General features: G+C 45.4%; 1 protein-coding gene across 2 annotated transcripts in view; it reads left to right on the top strand.

Annotated features, from left to right (window-relative positions):
- PEX5L (peroxisomal biogenesis factor 5 like) overlaps nt 1–23,520 on the top strand; it is a 392,012-nt gene that overhangs the window by 258,503 nt on the left and 109,989 nt on the right. For both annotated transcript variants that reach the window (XM_078668173.1, XM_078668174.1), the window contains exon 6: nt 19,467–19,562. In XM_078668173.1, coding sequence (XP_078524299.1) covers nt 19,467–19,562 — 96 coding nt within the window. The remainder of the gene's footprint in view (nt 1–19,466; nt 19,563–23,520) is intronic.

Genomic DNA, 23,520 nt, shown 5'->3' with positions numbered 1-23,520 from the left:
CGGCTGGTGCTATAGAATGTCAGGGTAACAAATACCAAAGCTCTGTTGTCTTGATTCTACCTCAAGCTTCTTTCATCCACTACTAGACTTTCGGAGCCCATTTCTCTCACTCTTACACATTGTTTTTCTGTCTTTCTCTTCCTTCTTATTTCCCGCTTTTGTTTTTTTCTCTCTGTCTTGCTCTGGGTCAAAGTTGGGTGAGGAAAAATAACTGCTGGTCCCCAAAAATAAGTGCCGGTTGACCTCACTTGCAACCACCGGCTTACATTAAGCACTGGGTACAACATTTATTGAGCTTTACAAAAAATTGTGAATCAATGAATGAATGCATTCCTTCTCCCAATTCTACACAATCCTAAAAACTCAAATCCCTCCGACAAACATCTGATTTAATTGTCCCTGCCCTGTGTCACCCAACCTTTATTCTCTCCTCTCTTCATCTGCCTGCTCTCCCTGGGTCTCTGAACAAAAGAACACTTAGCTTCACTGCTGAGAAGATTGCCACATAACAACACAAATGGAAAAAGCTGTAATAAAGTTGAGATAAAGTACAAGTAGTCATTAAATTAAACAGCAAGAGGATGCTGAGCAGCCATTGAAAAAATAAGATTGACAGCTTGAATTCCAATATATGCCACAATCTTATTTATAAAAGCACTTCTTGATCATTAGCTGATGCTCCATTTTCTAATTTAGTCATATTTGGTGCAATCAAGTTTTAATGGGATAAAAGCCAGAATGCGCCTATTATTAACTTACAGAGCTCTGAGGTTTAACCAGCAATATTCATTAGGCATTTAAAATAGAGTGTGTCCTTAAATTACCTGTCTGCAATGGAAGAGAACTTCACACCCAAAAACATATTGTGGTGAGACAAAATATCAACCCCATAAATATTGTGAACCAAAATATCGAGAAAACATAAAATATGAATATATTCATTATTCAACAAAAAGTTAATTTTATGTAACCAATATACAAATTGCAATTTAAAACATATTATTTAAACAGTAATATCTACTTATTGAAACAAAGGCAAACAATCAAATATAATTACTAAACCAATCACATTGAAAACTGCGACAATTAACAAATTGAAAACCTCAATTCATTATTGAGGGGTATTCATAAAAGAATCCAAAAACAATCAAAGCTGGTGCAAAACCTGAAAAGAGGAGAATGTTACTGCATGACAGAAGCCTCTCTAAATCAAACTGTAGTAAGTCCATATTTATTGTTTTCAATGTTAAAACGTGCCCCAGGAGCGCCGACACTACGCCCCAGCGCAGCGACTCGCTCCCCGCTCCCCCCCTAGACTTCCCCCCCACCCCACCAAGTTTGCCCCTGAAGTTTTTGAAAGAGTTAGAAAGTTTAGCTTGGAGGGAGTATCCCCCCCCCCCCCCCCCACCACCACGGGTTCATTGGGAAGACCTATAGATGACGATGTCACGACAACACATGCAGCTATGGATTGCGCCGACTCTGTCGGTGCTCCCTATGACAACCAAATCACAGTTGCTACACCACGAGGCCACTTCCTTGCCGAGAATAGTAGATCACTCGCCACGGACAGTCTTCGCTCTGCTCAGGGGTGAACAACCGACCCTATAGGGGATCATGAGGTAAACGCTACTGGATCACACGGTTAGGTGTGGTCGATGGACACAGGACCGCCGAAGGGGGTAGACCACTGAGCGCTTTCTCTGGAACAATGTACCTAAGGTCATGCATTACTGTACCGTATAATCACGGCTATGTTGGCTGTAAAATGCAAACAAAAACCCAATAAACTAATTTAAACAAAAAAAAACCATAGAGGGCCAGATGTACGACCCTTTTTTGCGGCCGCAAACGGGAGATCCTCTCCTTCCTGGATGCAAAAGAGGGTAATATAGCAAAATAGCATGTACAAATGCTATTTGGCGAGTCCCCGACTCGCAAAATAGAAGTTGCGACTTTCGCTACTAGGAAGGGGCATCCCTTCCTAATAGAGAGTCAACATGCTATGTACTAATGTTTTGCAACTGCATTTACGGCTGCAAAACACTCGCCATTTACCACCTACTTCAAGGAGGTAGTAAGCCACTCACAAAGGGGAAGGGGTTCCCAAAGGACCTCTTCCCCTTCGTGAGTATGTGGGAAAATATTTATTAGGAGCAGGCAGTGGTCCCAGAGATTACTGACTGCCCTTAAAAAAATGAAACTGAAAAGTTAAATTTTTCTTTTTTTAAATGCATCCCGTTTTCCTTTAAGGAAAACGGAATGCATTTAAAAAAAAAAATGAACTGCCTTATTAAAAAAGCAGTCACAGACATGGTGGTCTGCTGACCCCAGCAAGCCACCATCCCTGTGAGTGCTAGCCATTCCTAATGGGGTAGTAAATTGCGCCTGCCTCATTAATATTAATGAGGCACGCAATTTGCGACCCCATTAGGAATCGCAAACAGTGCCTGAGACACTGTTGTGCATTCCAATTAACGCGTCGCAAATTGCGAGTCGCAAATGTGATGCAATTTGCGTTTCACTAATTGGCAGGTCGTACATCTGGCCCAGAATGTTCTAGAAATGTCAACAAGAACATACATTTAATATATGTATATATTAAAATACCCGTAATATATACTGACTAGAGGAACATCCGTTGAAAATATATGAGACTGAGTATACAACAATAGAAGGCATCTTCAAACCGTTGCTGAAAACTGAAGTTTTATAATCCAGTAAGGAATACAACTAGCAAATGTTAAATATATTTTCTGTTCTAAGTATTATACAACATTAACGGTAACATCTCCAAAAATATAAACCTATACCAATTAGTCTATTTTATTTAAATGTATGTCATTGACTGATCTCACAATTTCACCTGCACCAACAAATATCATATCACAAACATATCAAAGTATAATCAATATTACTCCAGGAGTTGCGGTGGGTGTGCTACACAATTGATGAAGCACAGACAATATTTGTGAGTACAACTATCTACCTTCAATATCCGAAACAGATATACCCCTAAATCCTGTAAGGCAATGTCAACAGGATGTGCTAGCACAATAATAAAAACCTGTGTCACCAAAATCTCAGGTTGTCTAATTACTCAAACATCACTACATCAAAAATCTAAAGAAATATTAATGGAAAACACCCAGTTGGAATCATCCCACACCAGCACTAAAGATATACCACCCTTTCTTCAATCCATAGTAATGAAGTGTTCATGCTCTGTGATAACAGTGAGAAAATAATAATAATTGCCAGCACTCCAAATAAAATATGAACATTAACTCAATCACCAACTTGGGTAATTCATAGGAATAATTTTAAGTGTTTTGCCTTAGCAATATCTACATTATATTCAGACAGTATCACAGCAACATCTTAGGCATTACACTTCTGCCAAACAAACAAGCCTTACCCTACCAAGAATTGACCACACTACTGTAGCAAACATGCAATAAATGTGTGTTTCAAAATAATGATAGATTTTGGATATGCTATGATAAAACCATAATAAAAGCTTGCAGTTAAACCCACATTCAAGGCTGCTACTTTCATTTCAGTCAAGCTATTTGGAGAATTTTACAAAACCCACACCAAGTGGGGATACACTACAACCAGCACATTTTCACTTGAGGTAAAAAAGTTTCTCTATCCAGCTTTTTGCCTCCTGTGGTGATATTTGAACATTATGACATACGAATGAGTCTGACTGCTACAAAGAAATTAAAACACATTTGCCCATTTTCCAGACTATTGGAAAGGCATTTTGGTTGGTCCTGTGCACTATTTAGGTCACAGACATCAGACAGACATTACAGAATGGAATTAACAAAACAAACCGCCAGTGCTGCACCTTTCGTTAACCATTTCATTGATGGGAAAAGAATCAAACAGATACCATCATAACCACTTTTTCAGTTTGATTTAATCAAAACTTTACTTACACAAATTAACAGTTATTTATTCAAAACATGTCAATTTATAAAAGCTTCAATATCCTAACCAAGACAACTTTCATCCCTCTAAATTGCCCTTTGGAAACCCATTTGGAATTCCCCTTTACACACACTCATATCATCAATCTCCCTATAATTCACACACTCTGGTGTCGATTCCGATCCGGTAAAATCCCCGTCCGTACGATTCGTATCCGGATCCGTTTCCGTACGACTCGTACGGACGCCGTACGACCGGACGATTCCGATCCCGATCGGCCGACCCGGACGCGATTCGTACGGTACACGTCGATTCGTACGGAAAAGCGCACGATCACCTACACACCGTACGGCGCGTACCCCCCATGATCGCAGGGGTACGGCGCGTACCCCTGTGATCATGCGGGGTACGTGCCGTACACCCAGCGTACATGTGGTACGTGCCGTACACCCACCGTACATGGGGTATGGTGCGTACCCCATGTACGCTGGGTGTACGGCACGTACCCCGTATGATCACAGGGGTACGGCGTGTACCCCTGCGATCATGGGGGGTACGTGCCGTACCCGGGGGGGGGGGGCGTTCCGTACCTGTTTCGGCGCGAACTCTGCGTTTATGACTGTTTTCGGCTCCCGTAGGAAAAGGGTCGTACGGTGCGTACCTGACACGAATCGTACTTGCTGGGTCGTAAAAACCAGCCGCGAGCAGTAGTGATGTCGTGTACAGCGGGTTCCGAGTGAGACTCGTACGGAGATTTGAGTCGTACGGAGTCCTGTACGACTCGTACGGAGTTCGGCTCCTGGTACGGATCATACTTCGTCGTACGTACGGGACGTTTACGGGTACGATTCGTACGGGGAAAAAACGCTCCGTACGACGATTCGGAGCGCATTTTACCGGATCGGAATCGACCCCTCTGTGTCTGACTCATACTCGTTTTCTACTAATCACCACATTCATATCACCATACTTCCTTCATTCACACCAACAGAAAAAAACAAAAAGCGGAATAGCAAAAGCCCACCCTGGGGTCCCTAACCAGATTCTTTCCCTGGAACGACACAACAATTCAACAAATCAGCGTAAAAAAACAGTGATATAAACAAAAGGCCATCAGCAGCTACAAAAACAAGCTCAAGTGTATAAACAGATTTTTCACTTTTGATTGGCCTACAATCTAGAATCTAGAACTGCTCTGCTCCTAAGTCTCCCATGTCAAGGTGGTGTACTTTGTAGGATGTGGGCAGGCAAGGGCCCTGGCACACAGCCCCTCCCCCCAATTACAATTCATCATTGATATATGTGTACTCACTGCCCTCCATGGGAAATGAGATTTTAACTTCCAACAGAACCAAGAGGAATTCTGTACTGTTCCTAAACAAGGGACCAGGCACTGTAAGTATCTAAGGAGCCCAGTGACACCGATTAAAAATAACCACGCCCATCAGGGATGGTCAACTTTCTTCAGGCTCAGGTTTAATTCAGGGGCGTAGCTATCAATAGTGCAGCAGGTTTGGTAGCATCGGTCCCAGGGATCTGGGGTGGTCCACCGCACTGCAACCATAGCTGTTTTGTTAATATAAAACCAGGCGATAGCTGGCCCAATTTCCTTGCTTGCATTAGGGTCCATGGCACTCTTACTTCACCACTAGTTTCATTTTTGGCCATAAACCTTCCTGGTTCACTTAAGGCCGCGAACCTGTCTCAGTGATACAGACAGTCAAGCAGGGGTTTTGGAGCGCATCATCTACCATTATGACTTCTACGCAGAAAGGGGAGGGGCCTCTGCAAGTGGGGAGTTTTACTGGAGAGCATGGGGATTTTTTGGAATGGGATACCTCTCTGGTGAGGTGAACCCACCCCTGAGACACAGAGACTAAGAAAGGGATGAGGGAGTAAAGTCCATTCTTGGTAGGAATAAGCCACTCCCAACCCCCTTAGTGGGGCAGTCAAAAGTAAATATACTGGCTACATTCTGCAATGCACTGTTTCATTTCATGAACACGTTTTGACATGTTGGTAGTTTATACTTTTAATATATTAAGCACATTATTTGATTGTAGAAACAAACATTGTTGCCACATATTTCTAAATTTCACATATTTCTAAATTCTGAACATATTTATGCAAATACTGGTAAATTTCCATCGAAAGAGAGGTCATGCTTTTCATTTCTGCTCTGCTGGTGTCAAGAGCCCCCTGCTGAGGGCCCTCTGCCTTTTTGTTCCCATGAGAAACCCCTCTGACAGGTAGGCTGCCTCTGCCACTTGCATAAATGTGCACTGAAGATGTTGATACGCTGCCTGATCAGAAAATCTATAAATAAACACTTCTTCCCGTTTACAGAGTTGGTTGCTTGAAAGAGGTGTCAAGGGTGACCTTGGAGGGATCTCTTAAGCTGTCTAAGGAATTGAAAATAAGAAATGCTTGTCACACAAATCTCAATTATAAAGTGACAAGTACTAATTCTACAATGCTGGTACCATATTTTTCAAAATGCACTTAAGTGTTTGGTCTTTATAAAAGCTAAATACAGTTACATCCCTTTTCATTTTGCATGTTAGGATTATGTCAATGTTCTTCCTTAGAATTGGTTGTGGGTAGGGTGTTCACCATTTTCAGGCAGGGACAAAGGTGGGGTGGGGGCCCCACCCCATTAGAAAAGAGAAGAGACAGGGACAAGGATGGGGTGGGGGCCCTACAAGAGAAGAGACAGGGACAAGGATGGGGTGGGGGCCCCACAAGAGAAGAGAAGAGACAGGGACAAGGATGGCGGTGGGGGTTGGGGTGGGGGCCCCACCCCACAAGAGAAGAGACAGGGACAAGGATGGGGTGGGGGCCCCAGAGACAGCAGTCTCCACTGCTCCTCTGAGGCTGCTCAGAGACCGGCCGCCACTCTCTTCTCCCCATAAGCAAAGCCTACCCCACAAGAGAAGAGAAGAGACGGGGACAAGCATGGGGTGGGGACCCCAGAGAGTAGGAGGCAGCACAGAGCACTGCTCAGAGTCAGGACCCCGATAAGGGTGGGGGTGGGGGCCCCCAGAGAGAGCATTCTCAAGGGCAAAGCTCATATGAGAAGGGATGAGGCAGCAAAATGGGGCCCTCAGGTAAGCACTCTTGTTAGAAGCACCATGGGCGTCCGCGGGGAGGGGGGGGCAAGGCAGAGGGGAGAAGGGTGCAAGGCAGAGAGGAGAAGGGTGCAAGGCAGAGAAGAGACGGGCGCAAGGCAGTGAAGAGAAGGGTGCAAGGCAGAGAGGAGAAGGTTGCATGGCAGAGAGGAGAAGGGCGCAAGGTATAGGGGAGAAGGGTGCAAGGCAGAGAAGAGAAAGGTGCAAGGGGGAAAAGGGGGAGAAGGCTGCAAGGCAGAGGGGAGAAGGGTGCAAGGCAGAGGGGAGTAGGGTGAAAGGCAGAGGGGAGAAGGGTGCAAGGCAGAGAAGAGAAAGGTGCAAGGCAGAGGGGCGAAGGGTACAAGGCAGAGCGGAGAAGGGCATAAGGCAGAGAGGAGAAGGGTGCAAGGTAGAGAAGGGTGCAAGGCAGAGAGGCGAAGGCTACAAGGCAGAGCGGAGACGGGCGTAAGGCAGAGAGGAGAAGGGTGCAAGGTAGAGAAGGGTGCAAGGCGGAGGGGAGAAGGGTGCAAGGCAGAGGGGAGAAGGGTGCAAGGCAGAGAGGAGAAGGGTGCAAGGCAGAGAGGAGAAGGGTGCAAGGCGGAGGGGAGAAAGGTGCAAGGTAGGGAAGGATGAAAGGCGGAGGGGAGAAAGGTACAAGGCAGAGGGGAGAATGGTGCAAGGTAGAAAAGGGTGCAAGGCGGAGGTGGAGTAGGGTGCAAGGCAGAGAGGAGAAGGGTGCAAGGGGGAGGGGAGAATGGTGCAAGGCAGAGGGGAGACTGGTGCAAGGTAGAAAAGGGTGCAAGGCGGAGGTGGAGTAGGGTGCAAGGCAGAGAGGAGAAGGGTGCAAGGGGGAGGGGAGAATGGTGCAAGGCAGAGGGGAGACTGGTGCAAGGTAGAAAAGGGTGCAAGGCGGAGGTGGAGTAGGGTGCAAGGCAGAGAGGAGAAGGGTGCAAGGCAGAGAGGAGAAGGGTGCAAGGCAGAGGGGAGAAGGGTGCAAGGCAAAGGGGTGAAGGGTACAAGGCAGAGGGGAGAATGCTGCAAGGCAGAGGGGAGAATGCTGCAAGGTAGAAAAGGATGCAAGGCGGAGTAGGGAGGGGGAGAGAGTGGAGAGTGGAGAGAGGGAGAGTGGAGAGAGAGAGTGGAGAGAGTGGAGAGAGAGAGTGGAGAGAGAGTGGGAGAGAGTGGAGAGAGGGAGAGTGGAGAGAGGGTGAGTGGAGAGAGGGTGAGTGGAGAGAGGGAGTGGAGAGAGAGAGTGGAGAGAGGTAGAGTGGAGAGAGGGAGTGGAGAGAGAGAGAGAGGAGAGAGAGAGTGGAGAGAGAGAGTGAAGAGAGAGTGGAGAGAGAGAGAGAGTGGAGAGAGAGCGGAGAGAGACAGTGGGGGGAGAGAGAGAGAGTGGAGAGAGACAGTGGAGAGAGAGTGGAGAGAGAGAGTGGGAGAGAGAGAGTGAGAGAGTTGAGAGAGACAGTGGAGAGAGAGTAGAGAGAGAGAGTGGAGATAGACAGTGGAGAGAGAGAGAGAGTGGAGAGAGCGTGGAGAGACAGTGGAGAGAGTTAGTGAGAGAGAGAGAGTGGAGAGAGAGAGACAGTGGAGAGAGTTTGGAGAGAGAGAGTGGAAAGATTGGAGAGAGAGTAGAGAGAGAGAGTGGAGGGAGAGAGTGGAGGGAGAGAGTGGAGGGAGAGAGTGGAGAGAGACAGTGGAGAGAGACAGTGGAGTGAGACAGAGAGTGGAGAGACAGTAGAGAGAGGGTGGAGAGAGAGAGTGGAGAGAGAGTGGAGGGAGACAGTGGAGGGAGACAGTGGAGGGAGAGAGAGAGATAGTGAGAGAGTGGAGAGAGAGTAGAGAGAGAAAGTGGAGAGAGACAGTGGAGAGACAATGGAGAGAGAGTAGAGACAGAGTGGAGAGAGACAGAGTGGAGCGAGACATGGTGGAGAGATACAGAGTGGAGAGAGATAGAGTGGAGAGAGAGTAGAGAGAGAAGGGAGAGAGGGTGGAGAGAGAGAGTGGAAAGAGAGTGGAGGGAGACAGTGGAGGGAGACAGTGGAGGGAGACAGTGAAGAGAGAGATATAGTGGGAGAGTGGAGAGAGAGTAGAGAGAGAAAGTGGAGACAGTGGAGAGAGAGTGGAGAGAGATTGGAGAGAGAGAGTGGAGAGAGTGGAGAGAGAGAGTGGAGAGAGTGGAGAGAGAGAGAGAGACTGGCTGACTGAGAGAGTGACTGACTGACTGAGAGAGTGACTGACTGACAGAGAGAGAGACTGATTGAGAGTGAGACTGACTGACAGAGATAGAGAGAGACTGACTGGCGTAGAGAGATACTGACTGACAGAGAGAGAAATTGACTGACAGAGAGACTGACAGAGAGAGACTGACAGAGAGAGAGAGAGACTGACTGACTGAGAGAGGCTGACTGACTGGGAAAGAGAGAGACTGACTGGGAGAGAGAGAGACTGACTGACAGAGAGAGACTGACTGACAGAGAGAGAGAGAGACGAAGAGAGAGAGACTGACTGAAAGAGAGAGACTGACAGAGAAAGAGAGACTGACCGACAGAGAGAGAGAGAGACTGACTGACAGAGAGAAACTGACTGAGAGAGAGAGAGACTCACAGAGAGAGACTGACTAACAGAGAGAGAGAGACTGACTGACAGAGAGAGAGAGACTTACTGACAGAGAGAGAGACTGACTGACAGAGAGAGTCACTGACTGACAGAGAGAGAGAGACTGACTGACAGAGACTAGCTCACTGAGAGAGAGAGAGAATGACTGACTGAGAGAGACTGACAGAGGGAGAGACAGACTGTCTGGAAGACTGACTGACAGAGAGAGAGAGACTGAGAGAGAGAGGCTGAGAGCGAGAGCCTGACAGAGAGACTGAGAGAGAGAGGGACTGACAGAGAGAGGGACTGACAGGGAGAGGGACTGACTGAGAGAGAGACTGACTTAGAGAGAGACTGACAGAGAGAGACTGCCAGAGAGAGGGACTAAAAGAGAGAGAGACTGACTAAGAGAGAGACTGACTGACTGAGAGAGACTGATTGAGAGAGAGAGAGACTGACTGAGAGAGAGACTGGCTGAGAGAGAGACTGACTGAGAGAGAGAGACTGGCAGAGAGAGACTGAGACTCTGACAGAGAGAGAGAGACTGACTGACAGAGAAAGAGACTGGCTGACAGAGAGAGAGAGACTGACTGATAGAGAGAGACTGGCTGACTGAAAGAGAGAGACTGACTGACTGAAAGAGAGAGACTGACTGACTGGGAGAAACTGACAGAGAGAGACTGTGGGAGACTGACTGACAGAAAGGGAGAGACTGACTGAGAGAGAGACTGACTAACTGAGAGAGACTGACTAACTGAGAGAGACTGACAGAAAAAGAGAGATAGAGAGACTGATAGAGAGAGGGACTGATAGAGAGACTGACAAACAGAAGGACTGACAGACAGAGGGACTGACAGACAGAGGGACTGACAGACAGAGGGACTGACAGGGAGAGAGACTGACTGAGAGAGACTGACTGAGAGAGAGACTGACTGAGAGAGAGGGACTGACTGAGAGAGACTGATAGAGCGAGAGAGACCGACTGACTGACAGAGAGAGAGAGAGAGAGACTGCCTGACTGACAGACTGACTGACTGAGAGAGACTGACTGAATGAGAGAGACTAAATGACAGAGAGAGATAGACTGACTGACTGAGAGAGACCGACTGACAGAGAGAGACTGACTGACAGACTGACTGACAGAGAGACTGAATGACAGAGATAGACTAAGAGAGAGACTGACTAAGAGAGAGACTAAGAGAGAGAGACTGACAGACTGACTGACTGACAGAGAGACTGAATGACAGAGAGAGAGAGAGACTGACTCACTGAGAGAGAGAGAGAGTCTGTGATGGAATTGGGGTCAAAGTGTGTATGAAGCTATGCAATGCCTCTTAAGATTGCAATTGTCTACTAATAAAAATGTATTATGAAAATTTGCTCTTTGTAGTTACATCTGCTTTTGAAATACTGCATTGTCGCATTGTCTAATGTTTTAAAACGGAAACGAGAAGGAGCAGTCGATGCACTTTTGTCAAAATGAGTGGGCCCGATGTTGTATATCATGACAGGAGTCTGCATCAGGAAACCCACCTAACATTGGGCAAACTTCCCCGGCCTACTGATGGCAGGGACCCTGTAATGAATGGACCACCACCTATGATAGCCTGCTGGCAGACTAAGCCCAACCTTTGACTCCACCATCCAGTGTTACTTATAACGGGTGCATTGGTGACAGTGGCGTAACAATCGCCCCGCACCCCCTGCAGTATGGCAGGTCGCTGGCCTGTGAGCTCTAGACTCGCACGGAGGATGGGAGGGGGGCCCCGTCCATGTAGTTTGCAGGGGGGTTCCCTCAAGTTTCGTTACGCCACTGTTCAGGCACACACATGTAATAGTCGACAACATAATCAAGTCCTCTGATTTGATGTGATCAACAGTCAAAGAGCTTACAGAAGTACTACTGACCAATGGGCTTAGGCTAAAACAGTTTTTCTGTGTTTTCTTCAATTTATTCCAGATTTCCACTGTCATTAGCGACCTAAGGGGCATATTCACAACAGAATGGAAAATCGTGGAGTTAAGCAAACATTGCTAATGCCACGCATCTCCATTCTGGAAACGCAGGGATGTGCCATATTCACAAGAATGCAGTGCACCCCTGCGTTTCCCCTCGCGCTGGCACTGAGGTCAGCTGCCTAGCGCCAGCGCAGGCTTCCTTGCACCATTGTGCAAGGATGTCTGCATTGGGGAAAATTATTGTTTATGTGCAGGGAAGTCTCCCTTCCTGCACATAAACAATCATTCACGTCGTTTTGAAACTTCTATGTGTGCTGCTTAATGCAACACACATAGGAGTTTCAAAACTTCATTTATTATTTGATTGTTTATGTGCAGGAAGGGAGACCTTCCTGCACATAAACAATCATAGGCAATTTGCTGTTTCTATGTGTGCTGCACATGGCAACACACATGGAAACAGCAAAAACGAGGAGAAATAAAGCATTTCTCCTTGTTTCGCCTGTTTAAGACCAGGTTTTCCTATTACATCTCTCTTGTACATAGGAACCAGCATCAAAATCAATCAAAATCAAAATCAGTGGGTGTAGCTAAGTGTAGCGTGAAAGGGTGCCTTATTTACAAGGCAGCGTTAAGCCACGTGAAGTGGCTTAACACTGCCTTGTAAATAAGGCGAAGGCCCTGTTGCCATCACGTCACTGAAAGTGACGTTGTGGTGGTGATAGGGGCTTGTAAATATGCCAGACGCAGTCCGTGCAGGTAACAGCGGTGGGGCGTTGGGGCCACGTGGGGGGTGATTTTGAGGGATGATGCAGAGGGGAAAGTAATTATTTATTTCATTCTTCCTCTGCATCGTCCCTCGCAATACCCCCCACGCGGCCCCACCGCTGTTACCTGCACGGACCACGGCTGAAATTTGCTCCTAAGTTTGGTGGAACTCAGCACTTTATTTGTAATGAATAAGTACAGGGGTCCAAAGTTTTTCTATCTAGAAATAGAAACACCAGGAAGCACTGAAGCGGAACGTGCATAAAATAAAAATCATTAAACACACAGTTAACTCCAGGAGCCATCATCTTTTCAGGCTGCTAGACAAGTGCATAGCTCATGTCATGCCTTCCTCTCCAGGAATACAAATTAACAACACAGGGTTTGGCTTATGCGCAGCAAGGCCACGTCACAATAACAATTAACAGATCAAAAATGCCAGTACTGCACATTTCTTTCACCTTTTCTTTTTGACGAGCAATGAATCCAACAACTGCCCCCATCAACCACTTTTTCAGTTTGAATTAATCAAAAACTTTATTTATACCAGTTTACATCAATTTACTCAAAACCTCTCAAGTTAACCCCTTCGCTGCGGCGGCAATTCCGCCGCAGCACTAGGGGGGCAGGGGGGGGGGGGCTGAGCGGCGCTCGCATGCTTTTGACGGAGCCGCTCCGTCGCGAGCCGCGGTTGAGCTGTGCTCATGACAGAGCGGTTCCGTCATGGCCCCGCCCGCTCAATGGAACGTCCAGCGCAGGCGCGGAATTCGCGCCGCGCAGGCGCGCCGAGCGGGCCTTGACGGAACCGCTCCGTCATGAGCACAGCTCAACCGATGCTCATGACGGAGCGGCTCCGTCATGAGCATGGAAGTGGTTAAAAATACTTCATTGTTGGTGGATTATGTCGTAAATATGGTAAACTCATACATATGCAAACGTTACAGTGACCCTGCCAACATGTCTGTGAATGCTCACAAGCCTGTTTATGCAATGCAAATAGCAGATGCTATGGCCTCAATGCTATGGCCTCAAAACAGGCCCCTGGTCACCTAATTCCACCTTACCCAAGTGGCCTGTGCTGCAATGCAGAGGAAGGAACAACACCACAAGATGGTGACCCAGTAATCCTCTCGGGGCAGATGTAGGGTGTGAATGGTCCCGCCTTCCTCAGTGCATTATAAGCTGGCCTTTAAAACTGGTACCTCAGTATTCCTATGATGGCGCCTTTATGGTTCTTGCACACTTTTGCTTTAGGGAACCAGTTGTGATTCCGGCTCGTGAAAATCAGCAATTTAGTGCTTACATTTTTTTTTTTTTAAATGGAAGTGGAGGCAGTGGCGCAGCGTAGCGTTGGCGGTTGTCCCAGGCACATGGGGCCCGATTCACAAAACTAACTTAAGACAAAATCCTAAACTTACTGCCATTTTGCTTTCACAGAAGGCATTTACTCATTTTGGTATTCACAGAAGGCACTTACTCATTGATGAGCAAGTGCCTTCTGTGAATACCAAAACCACTTTGGTATTTTCAGAAGGCTTTACTCATCAATGAGTAAGAGCCTTCTGTGAATACCAAAATGGTAGTACGTTTAGGATTTTGTCTTAAGTTAGTTCTGTGAATCAGACCCAAAATTCTTATGGGGGCAAAATGTTAACATTTTCTTAAAATCTAATAGATGTGCTCGGGGGTAGGAGTCTCAATACTGGACTGGTGGAAGGGACTCAGTCCGCCCCGGCAACCCATGCTACGCCCCCGGCTGGAGGGGCCCAAGTTTTTGTAGGGGCCCCACTATACCACAGGGACTGCAGAGGCCTGCATTATGCCTATGGGAATAGTCGGGGCTTCCACTGAGTAGGACACATTTACCAAATAAATATATGCCTCCATCATTTATAGATGAATATCAATCATAACTAAACTTTACAAGTCTTGGTACCACCACTAACAATGGTCAGGATGGATTTACTTTAAGGCAAATTGCCTAGAATGACCACCGAAGCGATCGAGGTGAAGAGTAGATTAAATTATAGGGAGGGCCACCACGACTCTCCTCACTTCCCTGTGAAGAGTCATGCTTCCAGCAGCCAACAAATATTGTTAAAGTCGGAGTCATTACCAAACACACTAAAGTTTTAACTCTAATGCATTTCTGTACACATCCACTAACCCTCTTTATATACATGCATATTATTTTACTATATTTACCTTCATGATTTTTTCTGGCATAAAGTGCATTTCAATAGAAATGAGAAATTGCATAATTTATCTGAACAAATATTTATTAGGCTGAATTGAATACTAATGATGGATCCTGGAAGATGGCAAAAAGTGAATTTGCATCGCCGGGAGTAGTGCTTCTGGACAAGGTTGTCTGTAGCTGATTGCCAAATCATTAATTTAGTTATTTTGATTCTAATTTATTCTAGTGAGGTCTGAACTATTTGTTCAGCTCAGACCTATGATAATAATTTGATTTAATGAACTTTAAAAATGTAGAGAATTGACATCTAGTCAGCTTCCAGCAGCTTCTTTTCTTTCCCTCTAGCTACAGAATTATGATATTAGTGGGACCCAGAGGAGGTTGATCTCAGTAAGAATCTGGCCCACAGGTAGAACCCACTGCGCATACCCCAGACAGCGGAACAGGATTCAAAATGTCATCCATCTGCATTAGCGCGCCTTCGTGATCCTGCCAATACCTGGCACTGAGACGTCCCTTTGTGCAAGGCCAGCTTGTACTGCAGACACCACACACCATGAATTAGCAATGAAGACAGATGCTCCACTAATGGGTGTTTGTATGCCACTGCCGCCTGCTTCAAAATGCTAATAATCCAATTTTTCCAGCATTAGCCACACTCCAAGCCTTTGTTTTGTTGGATTTTACCGCATAAGAACAGCTGAAAAGAAAGTTCAGCTAACCAACTGAGTTTTGGAATGAAAGTGCAATATGCTTAGTTTGACCATATGAGGTATGGCGCTAAAATTATGTGGATAATATACGTACTTCAAGTGGCTTTCAGCCATGTCTCTTCATCCATTGGTCTGTCGTTGTTTCGTTCACGTTTGCTTTTAATCCAATGCAGCATAGAGCATGGGGCAATGGGTCAGCATTCTACTAGCTAGCATCACTTTGAGCAACGACATTTTGCTCTTTCACTAAGAGCACATCCGGCTGCAATGAAGTTTCCTCCAGTGCCACTGTTTTTAAAAAAAAACGTTATTATTGCTTTAGTTTTGCCTTTACGTTCAGAACCTGGGGGCATATTACCAAGCAATAGCGATAATTATCGCTATTGCTTGGTTAGAGACAAAATTTTACCGCTAAGCTGCGGCGATTTTTATCGCAGATAAACCTTGGTATTACCAAGGTTTATCTCAAATGCGATAAAAAACGGCCGCAATGCATGAATATCGCTGAAAAGTCAGCGATATTCATGCATTACCGAGCTAATGCTCTTAGCCATGTTATCCACCTCCCATTGGCTAACATGGCTAAGAACTGCTCAGGGCAGGTGTTAGCTTTTGGAGATATTCGCGCTTAGCGCGAATATCTCCAAAAGTTGGTAATAGGAGATAGCGATGTTAGCGACTGTTTCCAGTCGCTAACATCTTGGCACGCCCACTTTGCATATCATTAGTGATAAATATCACTGACATGCAAAGTGGGGCCCAAGATGGTCGCTATCTCCTACAAGCTGTCGCTAACTGGTGTTAGCGACAGCTAGGTAATAGGGAGATACTTTTATCTCCGCTTTCTTGGCTTTTAAAGCCAAAAAAGCGGAGATAAACCCCCTTGATAATATGCCCCTCATTTCATAGCACGCGCTTTCTACCAGAGCTCCATGTTTTTGAAGTGAGCAGAGGGCATATTCCAGGTTTATCTGTTCCTGCCTTTTAATGCTGTTGTAATTTCCTTTTGGAGGGGCTTTTGTTTATCTCACAGCTACCATTTCACAGCATACCAGATTGTATACATCAATCAATCAATCAGGAATGTAGAGCGCGGCTACGTCACCCATGAGGGTCTCAAGGAACTGTCAGATAGTTCTGCCTATTCTCCTATTGGTTGAACATCCTTGTCTTGAGGTCCTTCTTGAATTGCTGGAGCGATGGTGAGGCTCTGAGCTGCAGGGGGAGGGTGTTACAGGTCTTGGCCGCCAGATGAGAGAAGGCGTGGCCTCCGCTGTTTCTCTGGTTAATACGACGGGTGGCACCTAGGACAAGGTTTCCGGATCCAAGATTCCTGGTTGGCTGGTGAAAGGTCACACGTTGGTTGAGGTACACGGGTCCATCATTGGGTAGTACCTTGTATGCGGGGGTGAGTATCTTGTACTGGCATCTCTTCATGACTGGAAGCCAGTGGAGTTTCCTGAGGTGAGGGGTTGGTGCGTCTTTCTGAGGCGGTCGAGGCTGAGCCTGGCCGATGTGTTCTGGATCGTCTGGTGTATCTTCATGAGTTGGACTGGTATTCCTTCATAGATGGAGTTGCCATAGTCGAGTCTGCTGGTGACAAGAGCCTGCGTGACAGTGCACCTGGTGTTGGTCGGGAGCCATCTGAAAACCTTCCTGGGCACGTGGAGCATGAGGAACCAGACAGTGGAGAGGGTGCATACTTGCTTCTCTTATTAGATAACAGTCTGTCAAGGATAATGCTGAGGTTGTTGGCATGTTCAGTGGGTATTGGGGTTGGTCCCGGCTCTGGGGACCACCTTTCAATGTTCCAGTGTGTCCTTGCCTTTCCCAAAGATGAGTACTTCTGTCCTGTCGGTGTTGCGTTTGAGACAAATGTTCATCCAGTCGGCAACATCTTTCATGCATCTTTGGAACTTGTCTTCGATGGTTCTTGGATTGTTAGTCAGAGAGAGGATGAGTTTGGTGTTGTTAGCATAGGAGATGATGTTGAGTCTGTGGTTTTTGACGATGGTAGCCAGGGGGGTAATGTATGTGCTGGAGAGGGTTGGGCTGAGGGATGAGCCTTAATGTACCCCACATATGGTGTTCTTGGGGATGGAGGAGAAGGGAGGGAGGATGATTTTCTGCGTTCTTCCTGTGAGGTATGATGCAATCCACTTGAGGGCTGCTCCTTGGATTCCGGTCTGGTGGAGCCTGTTGATCAGAGTGTGGTGGGATACAGTGTCAAAAGCTGCTGAGAGGGCGAGAAGGATGAGGGTCACTGTTTCTTCCTGGTCTAGCAGCATTCGGATGTCATCTGTGGCTGCAACAAGAGCTGTCTTGGTGCTATGGTTTGTTCTGAAGCCGGATTGGCAGGGGTCCAGGAGGTCCTGGGTCTCCAGATGTCTGTTGAGCTGGATGTTGATTGCTTTCTCGATGACCTTGGCTGGAAAGGGGAGCAAAGAGTTGGTACTGTAGTTCTTCAGTACTTCTGGGTCCGCGAATGGCTTCTTCAGCATGAACTTCACGTTGGTGTGTTTCCACTTCTTGGGAAAGTGGGCAGTGGTGATCAAGGAGTTAAGGACCTTGGTAAGCTCTTTGCCGATGGCTTGAGTGCCGGGGTTGAAAGCGTGGTGGGGACAGGGGTCTGCAGGGGCGCCAGAGTGAATGGATCTCATGATGGTCGCCGTTCCTTCTCGGTGAGGGGGTCCACAAAATAAGCTTGTGTGGGTGGGCGTCAGTCGCTGTGAGGAAGTTGATGCTGTTTGCGGCAGCGGCAGGGGGTCGGGGTGTGAAGTCTTGGTAGATGGTGTTAACTTTGTTGTGGAAAAAGTCCGCCAGGGCATCGCAGAGATCTTGAGAGGGAGTGATGTTGTTTTCTGTTGCTGGGAAGGGGGGGGGTGAATTCCTTGACTATGTTGAAAAGTTCCTTGAAGTTGTTAAATCTGTCATTGAGGCTGGTGGCTAGGGTGGTCTTCTTGGAGTTTCTGGCATGCTTTACAAGCGAGCATGCGTTGATCAGTATGCAGTTGATCTCTCCAGTGGTGTTGATGCAGGTCTTGCTTACATCTGCATCTGTTCTTTATAAAAAAAAAATCCAAAAATTAAAATTACACAATTAAGTGCATTTAGAACCGCAGTCCTGTAAGTCAAGCTGGTAATCTTTTTAATAGGGAAGTACAGTTATACTTGTAAACCAATTTAGTCAGTATGTCCTGCTTGCATGGCATTCTATCTTGGTTTCAGTGCTCCTGAATCTCGTGCTGATAAAGACATTTAACAATGGCCTTCCTTACTCAGCAGGGTTTTGGGAACCTTGTTCTAGACATTAATACTATCACTTGCTGCCTCTCCATCAGAACAAACACTCTTTTATTTAGTGTTTTGCTTCTCGTGCCATGTTGGCAAATGCAATTCACATTGTCACATTTGTTTGAATGCATGATTTCCTTTAAAGGCATGTACCACAACATATTCTCCCATAGCCACAGAATGCTTCAAAATCCACTCACATGTCATTCGGAAAAAAGCAGCAACAGGCAAATTCAGTTCAAATAAGACCACACCAATACTCTGTACACCAGCCTGATGAATGAACAACCACACCACCAGCCAAATGTCAAGAATCTAATGGCTAGTCTTATCATAAGGCCAGAGAGGTGAAATTACTTAGCGAAATACTCAGGCCAGTGCTTTAACTTTCTGCAACAGAGAATGAACAACAAACTAACGAAAAGTTTGGGGTTTAATTGTGTGATTTACCCCCCTATTCAGACACTAAGGGGTCCATTACAAGTGGCTCATGATTCCCTAACCAACTGGTGGAGAGATTTACAAAATCCTATATGGATTTCAGGTTGAGCAGAAACATTGCCAGTCTGAAGGGTTTTACCTGAGCATTTCGAAATGCCTAGGTAAAATAAATCACCGTAACTTGAAAAAAACATGCAGGAATGAGCGAGCAAGTACTGAGTTCACCATGTCATTCCCCATTATTCTGTGACTAGCAGTAATCCCACTCTCCAAGAATACAAATACCCACGGGATTGGGGGAGGCATGGAGAGGACACCAGCATGGAACCCTACAATGATCCTTTATTCCTGGTTAAGCACTTTTACAAATGCTCTTATGAGAATCAAAGTGAATTAGACCTTCTTGTCTTAAATTTCATAACCCTCTCTATTTGTTCCCATTTCTGTCAGGCTCGATTGACCAGAGAACACCGAATGGGCAGTGCGCATCTCTCCAGGAACCATTCGTTGGAGGAAGAATTTGAAAGAGCAAAGGCAGCGGTTGAGGTATTGTCTCTTAATAATGCTGCACACATCCAATCATTTTATTTACCAGATATACATGTGTCAAAAATTGCTAATCTAGGTGCATAATATATCAGATTATAGTGATTTGAAGCAATTGAGTTTTAATGCATTGCAATAGTGTATGGATCACATACAATCATTATGAAACTACTCCAGGTTTAAGAGCACTTGTTACAATATGATTCATCCTAATTCAGAGCTACAATCATTTCTCATCCCCCGGTGATGGTAACCTATTTGTGGAATGACCAATGGACCACACTCCTCATTGTCGATTAAATCGTCTGTTGGTGATAAGGATTTCGATCAGTAGCGCTATAAATCTAAGCACCAAAGAGTCTCATCATCTCCTGATATAGCAGATTACTGGTAGAGGATTCTCTTGAAACCACCTTTGCCATCAAATTGACAAAATAAGAACAGGTCAAGATGATTTGTCATTTCAAGGTACCAAAAAAAAGAAGACATCTCTGAGCTAATCTCGAATTATCCTTATGCCTTACTTCCCAAGAATAACAATGTGAATGACAAATTCTGTCATAACCCATCACATGATATGATACTATGTCTGATATTTCGTACGACATTGCCCACATTACCCTTGAAAGACAAATCCTAAATCCACCTTATATTTCCCATTCAAAACAACCAACACAGGTGGCCATCTAGGCGCGCCTTAGATTTGTGCAACTTAAAATCCTGCATAGAGTGTATGTCACTGGTCCCCGTTTGGTACACATGGGCTTCTCTGTGGATGGTTTGTGTCGGCGTGGATGCGGTCTCCTGGGCACCTTTTTACATATCATCTGGGAGTGCCCTGAGATAGTGCGATTCTGGACCCGTGTGCACGAGGTGATGAGTGAGGTTACGGGGGTGCGATCGATGCCGGAAGCTAGGAGATGCCAGCTGAACGTATGGGAACCGAATGATTACTCCGTGTCGCAGCTTCGGTGGGTGACCTTGGGCAATATGATTGCCAAAAGAGACATTGCGCAACTGTGGGGCGCTCAGGGCCCGCCCGGGATTCGGAAATGGAAACAAAACATGGACTGGTGCATGTTCAGAGAAAAAACTGTATATATTTCTCGAGGTACCCCCCGAAAATGGGGGAAGATATGGACTCAGTGGAACACTTACCGTGGCGATATATGTGCCCCTCCTCTTCCTGACCCAGATGTTGCACCTACGTCCCCGTAACCCGAGGGTTCCTCCACATACTATTGTATACTGGTTGCAATTTGTTTCTTCTGCCCCCCCCCCCTGTGAGACTCTTTCTCGATAGAACAAACGCTCATTGGATTGCCCTTCCCGCTCCAACACCATGTACTGCAACGTTGTGTATACTGATGTCTCTTTTTCTTCTCTCCTTGCAAGTTGTTTGTGTTTGTGTTATAAAATCAATAAAAAGTTTTCAAAAAAAAAAAAAACAACCAACACAGCCACCAGGGGTGTAGCTTAAGGGGAATGTTTGAGGGGTACACCAACCTAGTAAATATATTTTATGGTAAATAGTTGGGTCCATGTGTTTCTTTCCACTGCCCCTTAGGCCTCTCTCATGCACCCTGCTTTTCATACACTTTATTTAAACATTATATGCCAGCCTGATTGTTGGAAGATCTGAAGCTCAAGCACCCCCCCTCCCCTCAAATCTTACTGACCAAGCGACACCCCTGAAAACCATTCCTAGCTTGGTTTTGTCCTTACTTCTGTTCATACTGAACACTAAAACCACTGTGTATATCAAACTGTAAAACTATGTCTCTGAACCCTCCCTATCCCCATCCCAAGTCTCTTGTGTAGGCTGGTTCTCACCACCTTTGCCCATATCAGGTCAACCTTTTTAGCTCCTTCCGCTCTCAAGGCAAACTCTCAGTCCCTCTTAAAAACCTAGCAGGTCAACCCTCACCTCAAAAAAGTCTGATCCTTGTGCCCAAATCTTTTCCAACCTATTACAACCCCCTCTCTCCTGGCCAAAAATATTGACAGCTGTTTATCCAAATAAGTGAAAAATACTCAATCTCTTTTGTGGTCTCTACTCTGGGTTCAGAGAAGGTTGCAACTTTGAGTTAGTTCCCTTTATCGTTGTTGATGATGCCCTGCACATACTAGACACACCACATAAACAACTAAGCCATCTCACCAATGAACTTGACTTCAAGTCAGTGGTACTATCAAGGTTGAATTATGGAAGGTTGATACCGGTTGGGCTCCCTTACTCAGTCTAGCCCCCTCTAACATCTGCAATACATACAGAAGAAAGATTGGTCTGTGGAACCTGCCATCATGACCTTGTTATTCCTACATTGCATTTGAGAAATTGGCTTCTGGCTGAGAATAGATGTATTCCAAATCCAACCACCTTAGCTCTCCAAAATACATAGCCCTAACCTGACCATTTCAGGTAGGGAATGTTCGGTATGTAGGAAAGGTTGCCCCAAACCTCTTTGCTTAAAATAACAAAGATTGTGCCCCCTCTACCTGGAACTCATTTCTTCTTATGTACAAAAAGTTCCTACTTCCTCTTTTTCAAGAAAGAGCTAAAGGTCTTTCTGTTTAACGTGTAAGCCACATATAGTGCATAACCTTGGAGTCTGCGTTCTTCTCGCCATACAGGTTTTGCTTCAAGATTCCTTTGAACATCTTTGTTTGATGTCGCTGTATCTCTTTTGCTAATTCCTTTTTATTGTTAACACTTTTCATTCATGTGTATAGAATTGTTATTATTTTACTTTGTTAATTGTTATTTTGTTATTGTTGCTATGTTTTTGTTAACAATACACTCAGCTGCCCTATTTCAGCCACGTTTGCACTATACAAAACTGCAAATAAAATAATTAAATCCGATGTTTGAAGTATTTGTGTCCCATGTTTTAGACATTGATAAAGATACAGCATTCAGCACACTAGGCCATCTCACTGTTAGCAACTGATCAAAACTGATTATCATGAATGCACTTCAAGACAGCTCAATACAATCAAGGCTTCCAACTCTACACAACAGGTGATTTACAAAAGATGCAAATTCAGTTATTATTTCTAAAATGGAGGAAAACATCCACTAACTTGTGATAAAAGGTCTCTGGAATTGTTACAAATAAAAACAGAATATGCCTTCTTCACATTAAGTAGTCAGAGAGGTGATTAAAAGTCAAAAGGCTGATTTCTGAAGAATGCTTTGCATAAGAAGCCAATCAGAGTAATGTATCTCTTTGAAAGGTATTTGAAATCCTCTCTCTTTATCACGCATTTCATATACTCAAGTTGATGTGCAATATTATGCGAGCCAGCATCTGCATTATTTTGTCTTGATTTGTCTAGTGTTTGCATAGAATTATGAAACACTTGAGAGGTTTCCTTCATAGCTGACTGGCGGTTTGTTGCAAGAACTATTGTCAAAGACCACTAAATAATGTTTTACAAGAGCATCAAATAAAAATATTAGCATACACCCTTTATTTCCTGAATGTACTTCTGCTTATAATGAAAAATAATACTTTTGAACCTTTATAGTCATTTATTGTACTGTAAAATAATCCATCTACGTTCAGTATTTCCCCAGCTGCCTGCTGGTTACAATTATGTATTGTTCACCTCTGCTGAGGACTGAGACCCATTGCTAGAGTCAAACGTGCTCTACAAAATGACCCCGCTTTTATCAACCAAAATCCAGCTCCTTCTATTGTGTGCCTGAATTGACGTGGTTAGAGTACCAGGATGCCTCTCACATCAGCAATAAGAATACAAGGCATCTATTATAGCGTTATAGCCGGTGTAGCGGGCTCTAACAGCCATTTGAGGCCAGCTCCAGCATTAAATGTCAGAGCCCAAGGCAAGGGCCTTTAACAAGGGAGCGGGCCTGTAATGGCCGGTAGGGCCTTCTACTTACGGCTCTAAGGCTATTAAAATGTACGCCCCTAGAGGACAGAATGTTGTAATT

Source organism: Lissotriton helveticus, chromosome 11 (assembly GCF_964261635.1).
Source record: "Lissotriton helveticus chromosome 11, aLisHel1.1, whole genome shotgun sequence".
NCBI lineage: Eukaryota > Metazoa > Chordata > Amphibia > Caudata > Salamandridae > Lissotriton > Lissotriton helveticus.
This window is presented reverse-complemented; position numbering and strand designations above follow the sequence as displayed.